The sequence below is a fragment of the Erinaceus europaeus genome, chromosome 4 (assembly GCF_950295315.1).
Source record: "Erinaceus europaeus chromosome 4, mEriEur2.1, whole genome shotgun sequence".
NCBI lineage: Eukaryota > Metazoa > Chordata > Mammalia > Eulipotyphla > Erinaceidae > Erinaceus > Erinaceus europaeus.
In genome coordinates this window covers 10,747,124-10,768,444 of record NC_080165.1, presented here as the reverse complement: position 1 = coordinate 10,768,444, position 21,321 = coordinate 10,747,124, and the positions used below count along the sequence as shown (strand labels likewise).

Below are 21,321 nucleotides of genomic sequence, written 5' to 3'. Positions count from 1 at the left end.
AGTGGGACAAGAAACACAATGACTTCCCACCAAGAGCTGACTTACAGCCTGCTGAGAAGATTCATTCCTTAAGTTAAAGATAAGTGCAGGTGGCTTAAGGATCCCGGTTCGAGGCCCCAGCTCCCCACCTGCAGGGGAGTCGCTTCACAGGCAGTGAAGCAGGTCTGTAGGTGTCTATCTTTCTCTCCCCCCTCTGTCTTCCCCTCCTCTCTCCATTTCTTTCTGTCCTACCCAACAACAACGATATCAACAATACAAGAATAAAACAAGGGCAACAAAAGGGAATAAATAATAAATATTAAAAAATAAATCTTAAAAAAAAATTCCCAGCAGCCCAGGAGGAGGGATAGTGGGCAAAGTGTTGGACTCTCAAGCATGAGATCCCAAATATGATCCCTGGCATTGCAAGTGCCAGAGTGATCCCCTGGTTCTCCCCAACCCCATTCTCATGAATAAATGAATATTATTTTTGCCTCCAGGATTGTTGTTGGGGCTTGGTGCCTGCACTATGAATCCACTGCTCCTTGCAACCAGTTTTTTGCACGTTGTTGGATAGGACAGAGAGAAATGGAGAGAGGAGGGGGAGACAGAGAGCGAGAGAGAAAGACAGACACCTGCAGACCTGCTTCAATGCTTGTGAAGTGACCCCCCCTCCCCGCAGGTGGGGAGCCAGTTGCTCGAACCTGGATCTGTGCACATGTCTTTGCATTTAACCAGGTGCACCACTGTCTGGCTCCCTAAATAAATAATTTTTTAAAGAATATATATATTTTATTTTTTAATATTTATTTATTCCCTTTTGTTGCCCTTGTTTTATTGATGTAGTTATTATTGTTGTTATTGTTGTCATTGTTGTTGGATAGGACTGAGAGAAGTGGGGAGAGGAGGGGAAGATAAAGAGGGGGAGAGAAAGACAGACACCTGCAGACCTGCTTCACTGCCTATAAAGGCAGCTCCCCTTCAGATGGGGAGCCAGGAGCTCGAACCGGATCCTTACGCTGGTCCTTTACACTTTGTGCCACCTGCACTTAATCCACTGTGCTACCACCCGACTCCCCCTGAATAAATAAAAATTTAAAAAATATATTATTTATTTTCTCTTTTGTTGTACTTGTTTTTCATTGTTGTTGTACTTATTATTGTTATTGATGTTGTATTTGTTGTTGTTAGGACAGAGAGAAATGGAGAGAGGAGGGGGAAGACAGAGAGGGGGAGAGGAAGACACCTGCAGACCTGCTTCACTGCCTGTGAAGCGACTCCCCTGCAGGTGGGGAGCCAGGGGCTTGAACCGAGATCCTTGCTGGTCCTTGTGCTTTGTGCTACATGTGCTTAACCTGCTGCATTACCGCCCAACTCCTATAAATTTTAAGAATAAAGAAATTCCCAGTAGGTCTATTTTCATTCTGAGAACATGATCAGACACCACCTTAACGTGTGAGGATACCGGGGCTGGGTGGTGGTGCATCTGATTGAGCGCACACATTACAGTACGCAAGGAACCAGGCTCACGTCCCTGGTCCCCACCTGCAGGGGGAAAGCTTCACAAGTGGTGAAGCAGGGCTGTAGGTGTCTCTCTGTCTCTCTCCCTCTCTATCTCTCCCTTCCCTCTAGATTTCTGGCTGTCTCTATCCAATAAATAAAGATAATAAAAGTAAATTTAAAAATATTTAAGGAAGACAAGTGGATCCTTAACAAGGTCCCACCAAATTAGGAAAACAAAACAAACAAACAAAAACCATAATTCAGTTTAGGCTTAAACTGGGGCCTCTATTCCAGTGTGTCAGTAGGTCATTATCGAGTGATTTCACTGGGGATTTGAAGTGTAGACAATCAGCCACCATGGCTGGATCAGGAGAAAAATGTGCTTATTCTGGATCTTAGTAGTGAGCTGAATTTAAGGGAAGAAAGACGGACAGACACCCAGGACAGAGAGACCTGAGTGCCTTCCAGCTAGAACCATAAAACGCTGGCCCATGGATCAAGGAGGCAGAGTCCTTGTCCTAAACTTGGGGCTCACAAGTTCTGCCTGGCTGAGAGCTGCGTCCCGTTCTCCCCCACCCCATAATGACTCTCCGAAGTCAGAACTTGACTCTGTCTGTAAAATGGTAGTAAATATATGGCGACCTGTCTTCTCCATGGGCCCCTGCAGTCTGTAAAGCGGAGAGCAGCATCTTGAGATGGGTGCCAGGGAAAGCTGTCTCTCAGAAACACTGTGAGAGGGCTTCCCTGATACAGGTCACATGGGAAAGCACTCTGTGGACCACCAGTGACAGCCTTGCAGACGTGTGATCCTCTTCACCGTGCAGAGAGCAAAGAGTTCTTTGAAGGGGAGGATGGACACAAGGAGCCTTCAAAAAAAGGGAATAAGCCAGAGATCTGAGGGGCTGGGTGGTGGCACACCAGGTAGAGTGCACACAGTACTATAGTGCACAGGGACTAGGGTTCAAGCCCCCCGATCCCCACGTGCAGTGGTGAAGCAGGGCTGCAGATGTTTCTCTCTCTCCCTCTCTCCCCTTCCTTCTCAATTTCTGTCTCTTTCCAAAGTAAATACCCAAGATAAATAAACCAGACATATGAAAAAGTGAAATGTTTGATGAAAGAAGTCCTCTGGAAGATGCCATGGGCCTATGTCCAGGAAATGGGATTAGAGAGAAAGAGGAGAAAGAAGATAAAATCCTGGGGGTCAGGTGGTGGCGCACCTGGTTAAGTGCACACATTACAGTGCACAAGGACCCAGGTTCAAGTCCCTGGTCCCCACCTGCAGGGGGGAAAGCTTCACAAGTGGTGAAGCAGGGCTGCAGGTGTCTCTCTCTCTCCCTCTCTACTCCCCCCTCCCCTCTCAATTTGTCTCTATCCAAGAATAAATAAATAAAATTATTTTTAAAAAGATTATTTAAAAAGCAGGTAAAATCCTGAAATCACAAGGTGGAGTGGAAATTGCACTTTGTTGTGACTTCCTGTGGTGAGAGCTGAGGATTGCTTTGTGCAGAAGAGGAGGCTGTCAGGCCTTGCCCTCTCTCTCCCCAGCCTCTGACTGCAAGGAGAGAGAGGAGCCTCCAGCCCTCAGCTCCTCCACGCACTTCTGATCCAGCCAGTGCTGACTCCCTGTCCTCAGTGGCAGAGGAAGAAGGTGTCTTACTCCCATGCTGGGGGCTTCATCGTCCCGCTCGCCTTCTCCAAGACCTTGATTCCTCTGTGGTCCCTACTTGTGGCTCCCTCTGTGTGGAGATGTAATGGCCTAATAACCACCTCCCTGTACCTTAGATTCCCCACCCCCACCTGCACACATCATCAGTTTTCCTGAACACCAGCTTTGGCCAAACTGCCACCAGCTGCTCAGAAACCCGCTGGGCTTCCCCGACTCTGCACTGCCACAGCCAGTTCATCACCACATTCTTGCACGTTGGAGCAGTCCCGCACCCACACATCTCCTCTCTGTTCCCACCACCCACGCTTGTTCCAGGCCTCCGCAGTTTCTCTAGCCTGTACCAACAGAGCGGTGTCTGAGCTGTGGGCCTGATGCTAGTGGCACTCACAGCCACTTCCCCTTTTACTTTTTTTTTAAAATTATTTTATTTATAAAAAGGAAACACTGACAAAAACCATAAGATAAGAGGGGTACAACTTCACACAAGTCCCACCACCAAAACTCTGTATCTCATCCCCTCCCCTGAGAGCTTTCCTATTCTTTATCCCTCTGGGAGTATGGACGCAGGGTCATTATGGGATGTAGACTGTGGCAGGTCTGGCTTCTGTAATTGCTTCCCCGCTGAACAGGGGCATTGACAGGTCGATCCATACTCCCAGTCTGTCTCTCTCTTTCCCTAGTGGGGCAGGACTCTGGGGAATCAGAGCTCCAGGACACACTGTTGGGGTCGTCTGTCCGGGGAAGTCTGATAGGTATCATGTTAGCATCTGGAACCTGGTGGCTGAAACGAGATTAAACATGCAAAGCCAAACAAATTATTAACCAATCATGGACCTAAAGGCTGGAATAGTGCAGATGAAGAGTTGGGGGGTCTCCATTTTGTAGATAGCTAGTAGGCCTATTTCAGTTATATTCCAAAGGGCCTGTGGCTTTACTAGTTTTGTTTTTGTTTTTTTTTCCTGAGCCTGAAATCTGATATGCAGGTGGATCCAAGTTATTGTCTGGGGAGATGATGTTATGGTTGGAAAAAGGACCAGAAAGCTGGATCAGGGAAGAGAGTAGCTCCCTAATATGGGAAAGGAGTATCAATATTGTTGACTGTAAACCCCATCGATTTGATGTGATCTGGGGCCCATATTCAGCTTAGGAGCCTATGTGACCTGCAGGTGTCTGTCTTTCTCTCCCCCTCTCTGTCTTCCCTTCCTCTCTCCATTTCTCTCTGTCCTATCCAACAACGACAATATCAACAACAATAACTACAACAATAAAACAAGGGCAACAAAATGGAATAAATAAATATAAAAAATTCTCTGAGAGAGAGACCATTAAGATTTCCCAATATGGTAGATTGTATATATATATATATATATATATAATTTATTTATTAATGAAAAAGATAGGAGGAGAGAGAAAGAACCAGATATCACTCTGGTACGTGTGCTGCCAGGGATTGAACTGGGGACCTCATGCTTGAGAATCCAGGGCTCTAGCTCCCGGACCACGGCAGATAATGTTTTTTCTTTTTTTAATATTTATTTATTTATTTATTTATTTATTTATCTATTCTCTTTTGTTGCCCTTGTTGTTTTATTGTTGTTGTTATTGATGTCGTCATTGTCAGATAGGACAGAGAGACATGGAGAGAGGAGGGGAAGACAGAGAGGAGGAGAGAAAGACAGACACCTGCAGACCTGCTTCACCGCCTGTGAAGTGACGCCCCTGCAGGTGGGGGATAATGTTCTTAAGGAGTTTCTCTGTCTCCTGCCATCGGAAGTGTGGTTCTGAGGCTACTTTTGTGTTCAGGATGCGCAGGTCATCTCAGGTCTCCGGTGTGCTGTGCTTCTTCATCCACCAGGGAGGAAACCTTTTACAGAGCATGTCTGTAAAATGGGCCCAGTGCCCAGAGCCACCTTTTCTCTACCCGCTGCTTGCCCTAGCACCCTGAACAATGCCATCTCCCTCTCTCTCTCTCTCTCTCTCTCTCTCTCTCTCTCTCGCACGCGCGCGCGCCTCCAGGGTTATTGCTGGGGCTTGGTGCCTGCCCTACGAATCCACTGCTCCTGGAGGCCATCTGTTTTCCACTGTTGTCATTACTGGTGTTGTTGCTGTTATTGCTGTTGTTATTGCTGCTGTTGTTGGATAGGACAGAGAGAAACTGACAGAGGAGGGGAAAATAGAGGGGGGGAGAGAAAGACAGACACCTGCAGACCTGCTTCACCGCTTGTGAAGTGACCCCACCCTGTAGGTGGGGAGCCGGGGACTTGAACTGGGATCCTTGCACAGGTCCTTGTGCATCACACTAACTGGGTGTTTTTTAAAATGTTTTAATATATATATATTTGCTTATTTATTTTCTCTTTTGTTGCCCTTGTTTTTTTAGTGTTGTTGTAGTTATTATTGATGTCATTGTTGTTGGCTAGGACGGAGAGAAATAGAGAGAGGAGGGGAGACAGAGGGGGAGAGAAAGACAGACACCTGCAGACCTGCTTCACCGCTTGTGAATCGACCCCCCTGCAGGTGGGGAGCTGGGGGCTCGAACTGGGATCTTTATGCCGGTCCTTGTGCTTTGCACCACCTGCGTTTAACACACTGCACTACCGCCCGACTCCCTCACACTATCTGGGTTTAACTACAGTGTGCCGCCGCCCAGCCCCCAACAATAGCATCCCTCCATCAGTCCAGAGCATCACTCAGATCTCCCCGCTCCTGGCTGTAGATAACAGCCGTTGTTTGAGGCTTTGCAGTGTCCTTGACATGTAGCTAAGCTGTCACCTAATTTATCTGAAGTCCTTGAGTGCTTAAAGGAGGTCTGTCTTAGACTCTACACCCTTGAGTTATGAGACAAAGGTGGCATGCTCACTTCAAGACAACCTGCAGGGAAAAGTGTGTTTAATGTTCACATGACAAACACGGAGTTTATATGCAGAAAAAACAGGAGCATGTCCATGTATTATTAAAGGTCTGGTGACGTGGCTACGGAGTTTTATGAGGATGAAAACATGTATTTAGTAAATAAGCCACTGTAGCCATCTGTTTATGTTAAAGTAGAGTATATTTGACTATTCAACTGAAGAAATTAGGAGAAAAGTAATCACATTTGTTGGAATTTAGTGTCTGACAACAGAGATGAGTCTCACCGCTTCATTTGTGTGGCTGGGTCTGGAAAACTCTGCTCCCGGAGTCGCTGGCAAAAATGATTTACGTTTAGCCTTCAATCCTGCTTAATCTAAATCACTTTTATTGCCTTCTAAAATATCTGGTATCTAAAAATGAAAGGAAAATGTTTCAGTTTTCAGGAAAGACAGGCATTTAACTACAGGACAGTAGATTCATGGTGACTTAGGGAATTCTTGACTACGTATGGGAACCGGGTATGAGGAAGGCCCGCGGACAGATGGACTCCAGGAATAATACCAGCAGCTTGTGTTCAACATTTCTGCACACTGCCGCATTTCTCACACTGATGAATATGATAAAGACAAAGCTGAGGGAGTCGGGCGGTAGCACAGCGGGTTAAGCGCAAGGGCCGGTTAGGATCCTTGCTCAAGCCCCCGGCTCCCCACCTGCAGGGGAGTCGCTTCACAGGCAGTGAAGCAGGTCTGAGGGTGTCTCTCTGTCTGTCTTCCTACCTCCCCCTTCTCTCTCAATTTCTGTCTCTATCCAATAATAAATAAATAAATAAAAGACGGTACAACTCAGCACTCCTGATTTATTAAAAAAAAAAAAAAAAAGACAGCTGATTAAGTGTTTAATCTTCCTGGGCTTGAAAAGCTATCTGGCAGCACCAAGAAAAAGAACAGAATTACCTAAATAATTCACAACTCAGCGTAACCAAGAACTTATAGTACTGGTGTGTCTTCATAGCTCGACTTTCAGAAAGCAGCGGTCTCGGTCTCGGTGAGCCACAGGGGGCACAGCCACAGAGTTCCTGGCACAAGGCAGGCCTGGGGAGGCAGGGCAGCAGCGACTGTCTCTCGTATTAGGAATTACTCTGGCAGCTTCATCCTGGGTGCCGAGCCTGTCCAGTACCCACTGTGCCTTGGTATATATCATGGGCTGGGTGCTTGGGGATGCCCAAATGACCGAGACCACCTCTACACTCACAGAATGTAATGAAATAGGACTCCGGGTGCACTGTGGGCGCACGGAAGGAAGGTGTCCAAGGGAGAAAGACCTCTTGGAGGAGATGGGGTTTGAGTGGCGGGTGTCTGTGGTGGAGGCAGAAGGACTGCGTGAGAGCATCCTGTTACGGGGAGTTGCACAGGCAACAACATAAGGCACAAGGCATATGTTGCGGATTTCAAGTGGTTAGAAATGGTGGTTAGGGAGCTGGGGCGGTGGGTTAAGTAGTGGGCTAAATGCACATGGCGTGAAGCGCAAGAACTGGTGTAAGGATCCCGGTTCGAGCCCCCTGCTCCTCACCTGCAGTGGGGGTCGCTTCACAAGCGGTGAATCAGGTCTGTGGGTGTCTATCTTTCTTTCCCCCTCTCTGTCTTCCCCTCCTCTCTTGATTTCTCTCTGTCCTATCCAACAACAACAACAGCAGTAACAACAACAATAACAACTACGATAAACAAGAAGGGCAACTAAAGGGAAAAAATAATAAACAAAAAAGAAAGAAAAAAAAATAGTTGGTGTCCCTCACAAGAGGGAGTGAATAGAAAGCAGTGAGTAGAAAGATGGGCTGGGTGGCTAAGGGCTAGATATAGCGGGTCTTCAATGTCGTGCTAGGGAGCTGGATTGGACTGGATCCCCATGTGGCTAAGACTCACTGACAGTCCCAGGTAGGGAGGACACACTCAGCTTTGCTTCCAGAAGATCACTCTGCCTCCTGGGTGGAGGGGAACAAAGCTGGAGGCAGAAACACCCTCTCAGGACAGAAGACTAGCTGACAAGATGAACAGAGGCAAAGGCTTGGATTAAGCTGCTGCTGGGGGGTGAAGTCAAGGGGACAGGACAGGGGCAGCTTCAAAGGACGGGCTTCCAGTCAGCAGAGCAGCTGTGATTACAGGTAGAAGAGGCCTCGGAGGAGGGCATGGGGGTGGGCCTAGCGGAACACAGATGAAACCAAAACATTCTTTATGACAGTCATCAGTGTGACCTACCAGGGTCATGGGCTTTGGATGATTAGTTAATCCTCTTGGTCTGTAGGAAAGGAAAAGGGACATGACATAAAGAAAATAACAAATGAAAAAGGGCGGAGGTGGCAGTGAAAAGGAGTGAAGCAGGAACAACAAGCAGGTATGGGTTATTTAACATTTTTCTGCTCTAGGGGAAACTGGTTGGCCTTTGGGGTAGAATGAGACACTCAAGGTTTATGAGAAAGCTTTTCAATCTGTAATATATGGGACACCCCCACTACAATTACATAAACATATAGAACTAGTGTCACTTTTGCTGTGGCTGTTGTTGTCACTGAGGCTTCACAACTCTGAGCTCACTCTTTTCAGACAGGCAGAGACAGAACAGCAAAGCTTCTTCCAAGGTGGTCATGCATCAGGCAAAGTACGGTGGTGCTGGGGATTGAACCTGGGACCTCAGAGACACAAGTATGAGAGTCCATCTCCACAACTTGACCAGGACAAAGACAGAATGGCAAACAGAGACAGAGATGCTTTGTTGCTGTGGTGTTTTTCTTCGCCACCTCTCTCTCTCTCTCTTCTTTTTTCCTCAGGGTGCATGCGTACTTCTGGCTTCTGGTGGGACTGGGGTTTGAACCTGGACCTCTGATGCCTCAGGTTTTTGAAGGGTTTTCTGCAGAGGCACTACACTACATAGCCAGTCCCCCCCCCCCCCCCCATCTGCCTTTCTATCTGAAAAGGCCTGGTGCAGTGGCAACCAATAAATAAAAATTCTAGAGGGCTGCGGTGGTAACATAATGGTTCAGCAAAAAAAACCTTTTGTGCCTGAGGCATCAGTGATCCCAGGTTCAATCCCCAGCACCATCATACACCAGAGGTGAGCAGTGCTCTGGTCTCTCTCTGCCTCTTTCTCTCAGACTCTCTCATTTAAACAAACAAACAAACAAATGACTAAAATGATAAATTAGTAGCGGTGGCAAGGCACATAGCTCACCGGGTAGAGTCTTGGTATGCACACAGCCAATGTTTGAGCCCTGGCACCATGTGGGAGTGCCTCTTTTTCTGTCTCTCTCTGAATGAAAAAAAAAAAAATCAACCTTGGAACGATGCAATCACGCATGTACAAGGCCCTGATCTTGGAAAAATAATAGCAATGTTAACTATCTATAATGCGTGCATAGCACATCAGATCACATTCTTCTGTATTAGGACAAAGAGATCAAAGTTCATCACTTTGCAAAGTGGGTATGTACCTGTCAGCATCTAACCCCAAGAGTCCTCTAAAATAACGAACTTTAAGAAACTCTGGTTCGGGGCCGGGCGGCGGCGCAGCAGGTTAAGCGCATTTGGCGCAAAGCGCAAGGACTGGGATAAGGATCCCGGTTCGAGCCCCCAGCTCCCCACCTGCAGGGGGTCACTTCACAAGTGGTAAAGGAGGTCTGCAGGTGTCTTATCTTTCTCTCTCCCACTCTGTCTTTCCCTCCTCTCTCCATTTCTTCCTGTCCTATCCAACAACAACAGCAGCAGCAGTAACGACAGTAACAATAATAACAAGGGCAACAAAAATGGAGGAAAAAATGGCCTCCAGGAGCAGTGGATTCAGAGTGCAGGCACCGAGCCCAGCAATAACCCTGGAGGAATAAGTAAAAAAGAAAGGAAGAAAGGAAGAAAAGAAAGAAAGAAAGAAAGAAAGAAAGAGAGAAAGAAAGGAAGAAACTCTGGTTTGAAAATACATAGCAAAGTAAACTATTATGGACAAAATCTTAAACTTATAGGAGCTGGGGAAACAGCACAATGGTTATGTAAAAGACTTCAATGCCTGAAGTTCCAGATTCCCAGGTTCAAGCCCAGGTTCAAGCCCCAGCACCCACCACAAGACAGAACTGAGCAGAGTTTTGGAAGAAAACAAATCTGGGCTCCCAATCTCTGTAGTATCTCCCTTAATGGTAACTGTGAAATGCCACCAGGCTAAGGGCCTTGCTTTATTCAGCTCAGGTCCTACCCAAAACTTGTGTCAAGTAGCAGTTGCCAGGGTTCACAATATCAAGCTCAGGGCAAGAGATAGCACAGTAGCTGTGCAGAGGACTGGCATGCAAGTGGTCTCAGATGCCATTCTTGGTACCACCAATAGTCATTTAAAAAAAATCCAGAGGGCAGGATGGTGGCACACCTGGTTGAGTGCCCATATTATAATGCACAAGGACCCCAGTTCAAGGCCCCTATCCCCACCTGCAAGGGGGTAACACTTCATGAAGCAGTTCTGTAGGTGTTGCTCCTTATCTCTCTCTCTCTACCTACCCGTCTCCTCTTGATGCCTCTCTGTCTCTATTCAACAGATAAATAATACATATATATGAAAAAAATCAGCAAAATCAATATTATCTATTTTCAAAACCAGCACTACCACAGCACATCTACCTCATTTATCATAAATTGAGATAAGGAATCTGAATGTTAAAGATACCATTATTTATTTAGAAAAAAAAAAGAAGCTGGAGCCAGGCAATGGCACACCTGGTTAAGCACACACACTACAGTACACAAAGACCCAGGTTCAAGCCCCTGGTCCTCACCTGCAGGGGGAAAGCTTCACAAGTCGTGAAGCAGGGCTGTAGGTGTCACTCTCTTCTTTATCTCCTGCTTCCCTCTCAATTTCTCTCTGTCCCTATCCAGTAATAAAGAAATAAGGGGAGGGAGAAAGAAAGAAGAAAGGAAGGGAGGAAGGGAGGAAGGGAGGAAGGAAGGAAAAAAGAAGAAAGGTTACTTTAAAGAAAAAAAGGACAAACTTACCTTAGTTTTCTGTCTCTCTCTCTGGGTCTCCTAATTAAATCTTCCAAATGTTTATTTCTCTCTTCCAAACTGAAGGAAGAAACAATTGAATCTGATGTCTACAGTTGACTATTCACACTAATATTTTGCTAGATACATGAGAGGATTTGAATAGATATTTTCAAACAGCCACCTAACATAACATCCTAAACACCATTTATCTATGCCCCCATGTGGGGAGGGGGGTTTGGGCTTTTACTTTTTTTTTTACTAGCAATTCAAATGATTTAACCATTTTCCCCCTTTATGGGTTCCAGAAGTGAAGAAGGATAGTCAGTGGTAATATACCTATAGAGAGACAGCTGTTCTCACGTACATAGTATTCGGAGAGAATACTATGAGAGAATGTGATGAAAACCCAGCGGAAACATGTCAGAAAGGAATCTCAGGGCTGGAGAAATATAGTGGCTCTACAGGACTTCCATGCCTAGGCTCTGAGGTCCCAGGCTCAGTCCCTGGCACCACCATAAGCCAGAGCTGAGCAGGGATTTTCTTTCCTTTCTTTCTTTCTTTCTTTCTTTCTTTCTTTCTTTCTTTCTTTCTTTCTTTCTATTTGAGAGAGCTGGAGAGAGATAAATAAATAAAATATTTAAATAAATAAAAATATTTAAATAAATATTTAAATAAAAATATTTTAAATAGAATATTTAAAAAATATTTTCTATTTAAAAATATTTTAAATAGAAATTTTTAAAAAAATATTTATTTAATTTATTCCCTTTTGTTGCCCTTGTTGTTTTATTGTTGTAGTTGTTGTTGTTGTTGTTGGATAGGACAGAGAGAAATGGAGAGGGAAGACAGAGAGGAGGAGAGAAAGATAGACACCTGCAGACCTGCTTCACCGCCTGTGAAGCGACTCCCCTGCAGGTGGGGGGCCGGGGTTCGAACCGGGATCCTTATGCCGGTCCTTGTGCTTTGCGCCACCTGCGCTTAACCTGCTGCGCTACAGCCCGACTCCCTTCAATGGAAAATTTAAAAATACTCTAAGTACAGATAAATGTTGAGAAATAATGTGTTGCATACAACAAATTACACTCAATGATTCTAACAGCTGGGAGAAAATCTAACCTCGTTAGATAAAGAACGGCCTACAAAAGCTGGATGAGGGCAAGAGACTGGCACACTTGAATGATGCCCCTTTTGGTCACTGCCAGGCCACCCATTATCTGGGGCTCTAGTCTATGTGGGTGGGAATCCTTGGATTCCCACATAGATATGATGGGTCTAAACTGCTCAAGATCCCTCTCTCCACCATCACTGGTCACTTTCATCAGGAACAGCATCATAAGCCCTCTGTGGGCCTCTCTAGGACCTTGCCCTCACTGTAGAGCAGCAGTGGTGGGGACTCCCCACTTTCTAAAGGGAGGCCGGGCCAGCCTACTCTACCACTCAAGGAAGACGGGTCCTGAAATGAGTGCAGCCTAGAATGTTCCCAGCTGTGACCATGGACTGCGAGCCCAGACTGGCTCGTGTGCTAACTATGAATAGATATATGGGTCCTAGGTCAGACCAGTGGGAAAGATAGTTAACAGTATGTATATACCTTCCTCGTGTTTGGGAGCTACCTGGTGCTAATCCAAATTTCTAGCATTATTCTCAATTCTGACACCATCTTCCATATATATAAATATATTTTCCTCCAGGGTTATTGCTAGGGCCTTGGTGCCTACACCACAAATCCACTGCTCCTGTAGGCAATTTTCTCCATTTTGTTGCCCTTGTTGTTGTTGATATTATTATTTTTGTCATTGTTGTTGTTGTTGGATAGGACAGAAAGAAAGTAAGAGAGGAGGGGAAGACAGAGAGGGGAAGAGAAAGATAGGCACCTGCAGACCTGCTTCACCGCTTGTGAAGCAACTTCCCTGCAGGTGGGGAGCCGGGGGCTCGAACCGGGAGTTGCCTTTTGCACCATGTGCACTCAGCCTGCTGTGCTACCACCCGGCTCCCTCCAGACAATATTTTTTGTCCACCACATGTTAGCAGTCAGGCTCAGGAAAAAATCACTAAAGTCATGGGTCTCTTGGAACTTACCTAAAATAGGCTTCCTAGCTTCTTCCCACCTGAAGACCCATAATTTCGTCTGCTCTATTCCTACCTTTGGGTTCCTATTTATTGAAAGTATGTCCTGCTTTATCTTACTGCCTTTCAGCCACCAAGTTACTGATGCTGCTATGATGCCATACTGACTTCCCTGGACAGACACCTCACCAATGTCCCAAAGTGTCACCTCCCCAGAGCCCCACCTCACTAGGGAAAGACAGAAACAGGCTGGGAGTATGGAGCAGCCTGCCAATGTCCATGTCCAGTGAAGAAGCAATTACAGAAGCCAGACCTCCCATCTTCTGCACCCCATAAAGAATTTTGGTCCATACTCCCAGAGGAATAATGAATAGGGAAGCTTCCAATGGAGGGGATGGGATATGGAACTCTGGTGTTGGGAACTGTGTGGAACTGGACCCCTGCTATCTTAAAATCTTGTTAATCAGTCCTAAATCACTAATAAAATAAAATACTATAAAAAATGATTCCAAGCTGTAAATTACTTTAAAGTGAGGAAGTGTGTACTCATGTTACAAAAGAAACACAGAACTTAAGAGGATCCTCTGAAGATTTTCTGGTGTTAGGTTTTATAACTTCTAGCAAAGGAGATATTAGTGGGCTCCCTTGCAGCCCCTAGCAGGAAAAACGAACTGAAACTCTGTCTCTGTCCAAACCCACATTCCATCCAGGGATGAGAGGGCTCAGCTCTCAAGAAGATGGTATCACAGCTGTGGTAAGGAGTGGGAAACTGGCAAAATGAGAAAATTGTCTGACTGTTTATTCTACTTAGAAGCAGTAGTGAGTAACAAACGCAAACCTTCTGAGAGACAAATGCACAGTCTTTGACCTTGTGGTGAGTTGATCCTATATACTGTCTATAGGGGGCAGGTGTTGGCAAGATTGGACTTTTTGCTTAAAAAGTGCCCAACAACAGATGAGTGGCTGAGAAAGCTGTGGTATATATGCACAATGGAATACCATACAGCTATCAAGAACAATGAACCCACCTTCTCTGACCCATCTTGGACAGAGCTAGAAGGAATTATGTTAAGTGAGCTAAGTCAGAAAGATAAAGATGAGTATGGGATGATCCCACTCATCAACAGAAGTTGAGGAAGAAGATCTGAAAGGGAAACTAAAAGCAGGACCTGACTAAATTGTAAGTAGGGCACCAAAGTAAAAACCCTGTGGTGAGGGGTAGACATGCGGCTTCCTGGGCCGGTGGGGGGTGGGAGTGGGTGGGAGGGATGGGTCACAGTCTTTTGGTGGTGGGAATGGTGTTTATGTACACTCCTAGTAAAGTGTAGTCATATAAATCACTAGTTAATTAATATGAGAGGGGGAAAATTAATAGTATGTCTCGAAGTTTTTAAAACACAGACTGAGTCTTTTTCATATATAGGCTGTGTATTTGATATGCGGACTCTTTCAAAAGCCTAGACCAAGTAGATCAGAAGCAACCAGTGGCACAGCTATATACAAGATACTGCATACTATACAGCAAACCCTAACAAAAGGACTTTTCAAAGTTAACCCAATTACCAATTAATGTGATGATAACATTAACTATACATTGTCATTTTGTGATGATAACATTAACTATACATTAAGACAGCAGGAACCTCACATCTCCACTATAGAGCCTGTATTTCCCCCAGTCCTGGAACCTTAGGATAGGGCCCACTTTCCCACATGCCTCTCCCAATCCATATCAAATAATATAGCATCTGCCTATCACAATCCAATCAACGCAATGATTGCCACCTCAACATGCTTCAGCTCAGACTGTGTCCAGAGACTTCACGTGTGGAATGACAACCCTTCAGCTTCGTTACTTGGGTGAGACCTTTCCTTTCATAGTATTCTCTAATTCCATCCCAGGTGGATCACTTTCTAACAAAGTCCCAAAACCTAGATATAGACTAGGTTCTGTGAGAGAGAGCATATGTTCACATGTATAAACTAGTGCAAAATATATACCTGAAAGCAGAAGTACACTAGAGCTTGCAGTGAGTATCCCCCTAACACTTCCTCTCCACTATTCCAAGCTTTGGGTCCATGACTGGTCAATAATTTTGTTTGGATTTGTATGTTAACTCTTTTCAATCACCAGGTTCCAGATGCCATCAGGATGCTGGCCAGGCTTCCCTGGACTGAAGACCCTACCAATGCGTCCTGGAGCTCTGCTTCCCCAGAGATCCACCCTACTAGGGAAAGAGAGAGGCAGACTGGGAGTATGGACCGACCAGTCAACGCCCATGTTCAGCGGGGAAGCAATTACAGAAGCCAGACCTTCCACCTTCTGCAACCCACAACGACCCTGGGTCCATGCTCCCAGAGGGACAGAGAATGGGAAAGCTATCAGGGGAGGAGGTGGGATATGGAGATTGGGTGATGGGAATTGTGTGGAGTTGTACCCCTCCTACCCTATGGTTTTGTTAATTTATCCTTCCTTAAATAAAAAATAAATTTAAAAAGTCTAATCTTTGTAAATTTTCAGCAGGAGCTAGCACAGTATACATGAAATTGGGAGGGAGTCAGGCGGTAGCACAGCAGGTTAAGCGCACGTGGTGCAAAGTGCAAGGACCAGCATAAAGATCCTGGTTCGAGCCCCTGGCTCCCCACCTGCAGGGGAGTCACTTCACAGGTGGTGAAGCAGGTCTGCAGGTGTCTGTCTTTCTCTCCCCCTCTCTGTCTTCCCCTCCTCTCTCCATTTCTCTCTGTCCTATCCAACAATGACGACAATCAACAACAATAACTACAACAATAAAACAACAAGGGCAACAAAAGGGAATAAATAAATATTAAAAAAAAATGAAATTCAGGGGTGGCTAGAGGAACTGGATATTAGTACTGAAGGCAATAAATCAGTAGGACAAGTCTGCAAAATTTTGGAAGGTTTCAAGCTGAATTTCATTCTTTGCTGCTGCTGTTGCGCTGTTTAGAGAGTGTGCCCAGACTTTGCGCATGTGTCACTGAACAGTCTCCCCAGCCGAAGGCCAAGTTTCAATTTTCCTTCCTTGTCCCTTCCTCCCTCCCTCCCTCCCTCTTTTCCTCCCTTTCCTCTTTCCTAACTTCCTTCTGAGAAGGGGGGGGGCAGATACAGAGAGAAGAGAGACACCACAGCACTACTCCACCACTCATGGTGTTCTCATGAGGGATATGGCCTTGGACCAAGGACCCTGCTCAGAAGGTCAGTGCTTCAATGGGTGAGCTATCTCCCACCCCGTGAATCTCACTCTAAGGAGAACTTTTCCTTGGCACCTGGTGTCTGTATCAAGGCGTTTCATTTGAAGTGTGCTAATAAAGACTTTATAGTGAATTCTAAGTACTGCCAGGCTACTTTACTTGAATATTGTGCTAATACCCTCTAACATTTTTGTATGTTTCTTTCTAATGTTCCTGTATTCCCCCTTGAAATCAAAGGGGGCTTTGAGAATGGAAAATGAAAATCTGGCCGTGCAACTCTATTTAGGGAGTCCTGACAGTAAGTAGATGAGCTATACCACTGAAGAATGGTGATAACTTAGGGGGCCAGGCGGTGGCCCAGTAGGTTAAGCGCACGTGGTGTGAAGCACAAGGACTGGCATAAGGATCCTGGTTCAAGCCCCCAGCTCCCCATCTGCAGGGGGTCACTTCACAGGTGGTGAAGCAGGTCTGCAGGTGTCTGTCTTTCTCTCCCCGTCTTCCCCTCCTCTCTCCATTTCTCTCTGTCCTAGCCAACAACAAGGACAGCAATGACAACAGTAATAATCACAGTAACGATAAACAACAAGGGCAACAAATGGGAAAAGATGGCCTCCGGGAGCAGTGGATTCATGGTGCAGGCCCCGAGCCCCAGCAATAACCCTGGAGGAAAAAAAGAATGGTGCTAACTTATAAAACTGTACTTCTTCCTTCTTCGCAGGAGTCTAAGAAAATGAATTCAGCAAACCACAGAGTGAAGTGATACACAGGTAATTGTTTCCAAACTTGAAAATCAAGCATCTTCAACTTACTGTACAATGTGAGAGTGGGATATTTCCAGCCTTTGGTCAGCGCACTCGATAATTTCTTCATATGATGAGACCTTGAAAAAATAAGCCAAGTAGATTGTTCCCTGGTCTATTCTAGAATTAGTTTCAGTTTAAAAAAAAGTCTACTGAGAAGAGGAGAACTATAGAATTTACATCAGTTAAAGTTTTATAATAGGTAAAATGTCTTCCTTATATTTTGAAATGAGAAAATAAAGAATTATTATGTATCAATTCACCATGTAGAAAACATGAAGTGTAAGAAAATATACAAATAGAGTCAAATGTTTTTACATTTTTAAAATTAATTTATTCATTATTGGGTAGAAAGAGAGAAAAATTGAGAGGGGAAGGAGGAGGATACAGAGGGAAAGAAACAAAGAGATATCTGCAGCCCTGCTTTACCACTAGTGAAGCTTTCCCCCTGTAGGTGGGGGCCGGGGGCTTGAACCTGCATCCTTGTCCACTATAATGTGAGCGCTTAACCATGTGTGCCGCCTCCTATCCTCAGGGTCAATTATAATCCAGCCTTCTTCAATACATATGTACGTGTCAACTAAGGGTGGTAGTCTATTTGGGGAAAGTCAATACCTTTAGAAATTTTGTAAACTAGAGCACTAAGTTGGTAAGATATGCAACTGTCCTAAAAACAGTCAGATCTGAAATCTGAAATCTCAGATCTGAAATTTTTAATGGCAGAGAGATAGACATATACAATTTTCTTTGCTATTTTTCCAGTGAAAGGACAAGGGGGCATTTTAGAATATCAGGAAATAAAAGGAATTAATGTAAGCACGTTATAGCAAGTCCCTGGTCCTTTGGACCACCGAAATTCAAGTATTTTACAACTTGTCATAGTTTTTTGTTTGTTTGTTTGCTTTTTTTTAACGAGAGCACTGCTCAGCTCTGGCTTATGGTGGTGTGGGGGATTGAACCTGGGTCTTTGGAGCCTCAGGCATGAGAGTCTCTTTCCAGAACCATTATGCTATCTGCCCTCTTGGCATAGTTTTTAGAAGACAAATATTTCTGTATGAAAATGTGTACCTTCTCTATTAAGTTGCCTAAATGTCTTTGATACTTGTTATTTTCTTCAATGAGTCTGTTGCAATAGTCTTCTTTTGACTCTAGAAGATTTCCCAATTTTTCAATCTATGGAGAAAGAGTGGTAAAAATACTAACCCGGAAACTGTTATGAAAGCTATGATTGGATGTTAAGAACACATGAGAACAATGAACTATTATTTCAGTAATCTTGTGAACCGGATTTTCCTTTAGGTGAGTGGGTCAAGGAATCTAGTTAGACTGCACTTTAAACAGATGAGTAGAAATTATGACAGGTTAGCTTTTCTGTGATTCATCTATGGAAAAGCTTTGCAAGTAGTTAAACGCCTGTTGGTAAATACATTGTTTGCTTATTTACTTTTAGCCAGTAAAGTCACCTCACTGAGGACTGGTGCCTACGAAACAACTTGGCCGTTCTTAGTTGACATTTTTTTTAAATTGTTGTTATTGATGTCGTCATTGTTGGAGAGAAATGGAGAGAGGGGAAGAAAACAGAGAGGGGGAGAGACAGACAGACATCTGCAGACCTGCTTCACTGCCTGTGAAGTGACTCCCCTGCAGGTGGGGAGCCGGGGTTCAAACCGGGATCCTTACGCCGCCTTCGTTTAACCCGCTGCACTACCGCCCAACTTCCTTTCCTTTTTCTTTTATAAAGAGATTGAGAAATAGAAAGGGGGAGAGAAGGAGAGAGAAGGAGAGGGGGGAGAGAAGGAGAGAGAAGGAGAGATGCCAACACACTGCTCTATCACTCGCCAAGCTTCTGCCTGTGTAAGTGTAGATCAGGGGCTTGAACTTGGACCATGAACATTTTTTAGCTCCAAATTCTCATTACCCCCCATTTCCCCTCCCGTACAGAACCAAAAGATACATTTAATTTTTGTAGATTTCTGTATTGGGGGATTAATGTTTTACAGTCGACAGGAAATACAATAGTGTGTATATTCATAACATTTCTCAGTTTTCCACCTATTTGATTCTTTTTTTTCCCCCCTGGAGTCAGGACCTTGTGCATGTGTGATTTTCATTTCTCCCAGGTCATTTTCTCATTCAGAAAGATAGAGAGCGAGAGCGAGAGAGAGAGAGCGAGAGAGAGAGAGAGCGAGAGACATCAAAGAATCATCTCTTCTGTGTGGTGCTAGGGCTGCCTGCCTGGAACTATCTTTCCATCTGCATATATTTGATTCATTTTCAGGTTTGATAAATGTCCTTGCTCGTATAAACTACTTTAAAATTTTATTTAATTATTTACTTTTTTCCCCAAAGCACTACTCAACTCTGCCTTATGGTGGTGCTGGGGACTGAACCCGGGGCCTCAGAGTCTCAGGCATGAGAGTCTTTGCACAGCCCGGGCCCTTGTGTATTATAACACGTGCACCCAACCAGGTGTGCTACCACTCGGCCGTTCTCTTTTCTATAAATAAATCAATGAGGGCACTATCAAACATTACTTATGTTAAGGACTACAAATATTACCACTTCAAGCTAACAGACAGAACCAAGGCAAAGAGAATTTAGAGCTAGCTGAAAGGTTGTACGTACATGTGGAAAAGATGAGAGGCTACAATATTCCCAGAGTAGGTTCACAATGACTTTGAGACTTTCCTATTATTGGATATGAAGATTCTGTTTTTAGAGAGACTTAGTCCTGGTAGCTCAGTCCCTGTCAGTTTATTCTTAATGCAGTTAAGAGTTTGCACTCTGGGAGTTGGGCGGTAGCACGGAGGGTTAAGCGTGTGTGGCGCAAAGCACAGGGACCTGCATAAGGGTCCTGGTTCGAGCCCCCAACTCCCCAGCTGCAGGGGAGTCACTTCACAGGCAGTGAAGCAGGTCTACAGGTGTCTGTCTTTCTCTCCTCCTCTCTGTCTTCCCCTCCTCTCTCCATTTCTCTCTGTCCTATCCAACAACGATGACACCAATAACAACAACTGTAATAACTACAATAATAAAACAAGGGCAACAAAATGGAATAAATAAACATTTAAAAAAAAGTTTGCACTCTTTAGCAAAAGAGTTTACACTCTTTACACTCTCAGCTTCTCTGTGTAAGTCCAGGCCCTTTCCCCTCCTGCCCTCCTCACCACGTGGCAAAGCAGAGAGTTCTACTTTTAGCTTCATGTACTGCATGACATTTTACTCAAGCCACGTAGGAACTTCACCTCTCTAGTTTTCTTTCTTTTTTTTTAACATTATCAATCAATCAATCAATTAATTAATTAACTTACACCAGAGCACTGCTCGGCCTTGACTGATGGTGTGCAGGGATTGAAACTGGGACTTTGGAGCCACAGGTATGAGAGTGTCTTTGCAGAACCATTATGCTATTTACCCCTGCCCTTCACTTCTAGTTTTCAATTTAGATTTCGTAACACATTTCTTTCTTATTTCTTCCTTTCTTTCTAGAGATTTTATTTATTTTTAATGAGAGAGATACATAGAGAAAGACCAGAGCACTGCTCAGCTCTGGCTTACAGTGGTGCTGGGTATTGAACATGGGACTTTGGAGCCTCAGGCATGAGCGTCTTTTGCAGAACCCGTATGCTGTCTCCTCAGGCCTTTAAATTTTTTTTTTAATTTCTTTATTGAGGAATTAATGTTTTACATTCAACAGTAAATACAATAGTTTGTACATGCATAACACTTGCCAGTTTTCCATATAACAATACAACCCCCACTAGGTCCTCTGTCATCCTTTTTGGACCTGTATTCTCCTCCCAACTCCCTCTATAGTGACTTTTAAGATCAAAGTAATAGCTCTTTTAAATCCTCAGATTAAATTTTTAAAAATTTACTGACATATTAAGGATGAAGAATCTCTTTAAAAAAGATCCTGATGGGAGTCGGGCAGTAGCGCAGCAGGCTAAGTGCACGTGGCGCAAAGCACAACGACTGGCTTAAGGGTCCTGGTTTGAGCCTCCAGCTCTCCACCTGCAGGGGAGTCGCTTCACAAGAGGTGAAGCAGGTCTGTAGGTGTTTGTCTTTCTTTCCCCATCTCTGTCTTCCCCTCCTCTCTCCATTTCTCTCTGCCCTATCCAACAACATCAATAATAACAACAAGGAAATAAATAAATAAATAAAATAACTTAAACATTTTTTTTAGCTTTATTTATTTATTTATACCCCTTTGTTGCCCTTGTTGTTTTACAGTTGT

The 21,321-nt window shown here is 44.6% G+C and overlaps 1 protein-coding gene across 1 annotated transcript in view; it reads right to left on the bottom strand.

Annotated features, from left to right (window-relative positions):
• Positions 1–6,020: 6,020 nt before the first annotated feature.
• The window catches only part of CAGE1 (cancer antigen 1), a 40,891-nt gene continuing 25,590 nt past the window's right edge, over positions 6,021–21,321 (bottom strand). Inside the window, exons 8-12 of the mRNA XM_016188233.2 lie at positions 17,097–17,167; positions 11,020–11,088; positions 8,254–8,293; positions 7,253–7,356; positions 6,021–6,411 (exon numbers count right to left, since the gene is read on the bottom strand). Of these exons, the coding sequence (XP_016043719.2) occupies positions 6,396–6,411; positions 7,253–7,356; positions 8,254–8,293; positions 11,020–11,088; positions 17,097–17,167 (300 nt within the window). The 3' untranslated portion in view covers positions 6,021–6,395. The remainder of the gene's footprint in view (positions 6,412–7,252; positions 7,357–8,253; positions 8,294–11,019; positions 11,089–17,096; positions 17,168–21,321) is intronic.